The sequence below is a fragment of the Sorex fumeus genome, unplaced genomic scaffold (genome assembly GCF_029834395.1).
Source record: "Sorex fumeus unplaced genomic scaffold, SorFum_2.1 ptg000063l, whole genome shotgun sequence".
Lineage (NCBI taxonomy): Eukaryota > Metazoa > Chordata > Mammalia > Eulipotyphla > Soricidae > Sorex > Sorex fumeus.
In genome coordinates, this window is record NW_026606120.1 from 6,641,894 (window position 1) to 6,643,789 (window position 1,896).

The 1,896-nt window shown below is 34.7% G+C and overlaps 1 protein-coding gene across 1 annotated transcript; it reads right to left on the bottom strand.

Annotated features, from left to right (window-relative positions):
- Positions 1-691: 691 nt before the first annotated feature.
- On the bottom strand, positions 692-1,618 carry LOC130036082 (olfactory receptor 2H2-like). The gene has a single exon (XM_056128053.1). The coding sequence runs from the start codon at positions 1,616-1,618 to the stop codon at positions 692-694; it is 927 nt and encodes a 308-aa protein (XP_055984028.1).
- Positions 1,619-1,896: the final 278 nt, after the last annotated feature.

Here is a 1,896-nt window from a genome sequence, read left to right on the forward strand (position 1 = left end):
ACAATAACATGATAATGTACCACTAGTAGCTCAGTGCTTTTCTCTATGAAAATTCCAAGGCAATCACAGAAATCCATATATAACCCTGTTCCAAATGTATTAAGTGCTCTCTTCACTCTTCAGAAGACCACATTGTCTCCTGAATGTAAAGTTTTTCTCTCCTCTCATATTTAAGATATGAGATCCCAGACTAAGAAACTGGTTTTCCAGCAGCAGAACCTGGGAGTCATAAATTTGTTCTTGTTCTTGACAACAGCCATAAAGAAGCAAGGAGGCACAAGTAATTTAAAACTAAAACTTATCATATTAAAGCATAATTTTTTAAAAGTCTCTAGGAATTTTGTGTGGTCTGGAGAAAGGTTACGCTTAGAGGAAAATAGACAGGGGGAAGAAAAATAATTAAAGGAAAACATGTAAAATATTTTTCTTGTTTTTTATTTTGTAAGTTTATGTTCATTTTGTTCCCACTATATTCTTTGAATGCTAACTAATAAACATATGTATTTATACACTAAAATGTGCCTAAACAAGCACGTGATAGTTTGGTTTTGATAAATGTATAGCCAGCACTGAGATATTTGAGCAAAAATTAACTCTTACATTTTAGGGTTCTGTAGTATATCTTGAGTTTTTTTAATTAGACAATTTTCTTTCTTAGACTAATCAGCAGTATGCCAATCTCTTTAGCTATTCAGATTCTCTTTGCTAGTCTTCTTAGTGCCCCCTTTACCTCCTTGTTCCTTAGAGTGTAGATGAGTGGATTTAGAGTTGGAGTTACAACAGTGTAGAAAAGGGTGAAAAATTTGCCATTTTCATGAGTATAGTTATTCTTGGGTTGAAGATATACAGCTGTGACTGTGCCGTAAAAGAGAAAGACTACAAGAAGGTGAGAACTACAAGTGCCAAATGCTTTTTTCTGCCCTGCAGTCGATTTTATTTTCAGAACAGCCTTAGCAATAGAACAATAGGACCAAATAATTATCATCAACGGTACCACCAGGAGAATAAAACTGGATATGGACATTTGTAATTCATTGTAAGTGGTATCTGCACTAGAAATCTGAATCAGTGCTGGTACTTCACACAAAATGTCATCTATCTCTTGACCAGAGCAAAAGGGTAACTGGAGAGTAGTAGGAGAATGAATCAAAGACTGAATCAGGCCAATCCCCCATGCAAGGACGGACAGGTTCAGACATAGTTTTGTGTGCATAATAATATTATATTGAAGAGGATGACACACTGCCACATAGCGGTCAACAGCCATGACTACAAGAATGACACATTCAGTGGCTCCAAGCCACATGAAAACAAAGAGTTGAATGGCACAACCGACATAGCTGATGGTCTTTTCAGGACCCCAGAAATTAATTAACATCTGTGGAACACAGCTACTAGTGAAACAGAGATCTAAAAGGGAAAGATTGGAAAGAAAGAAATACATTGGGGTGTGGAGTTTGGGATCCTTCCAGGAGATGATAATTATAACCACATTTCCAGTAACAGTCATACAATAAAAAAGTAGAGTTACCCAAAAAAAAATCTTCTCTAGGTATGGTTTTTTAGAGAATCCAAGGAGGATAAAATCACTGTGACTTTCATTGCAAGTTAGGGTCATATTCCTGTAACAGTTGTCTCTTTGAAGACCAGACCAAATGTAGTTACTTAAAAATATGAAATTTCCAGTGAAAGATAAGAAGAGGACCTGAATGATGAATTGTTTGCTTCCACTGCAATGTGATTTTTGTCTCCTGTATTTTAAGGAAAAAATAAAATATTTACTTACTTTTACAAAAATAATCCATTTTACTAAATATTATGGTATTCAACTATTTAATGGAACTTTTAATAGTTATTTCCTATACTGCTTATATTCTTGCTCTTTGTCTATCATTT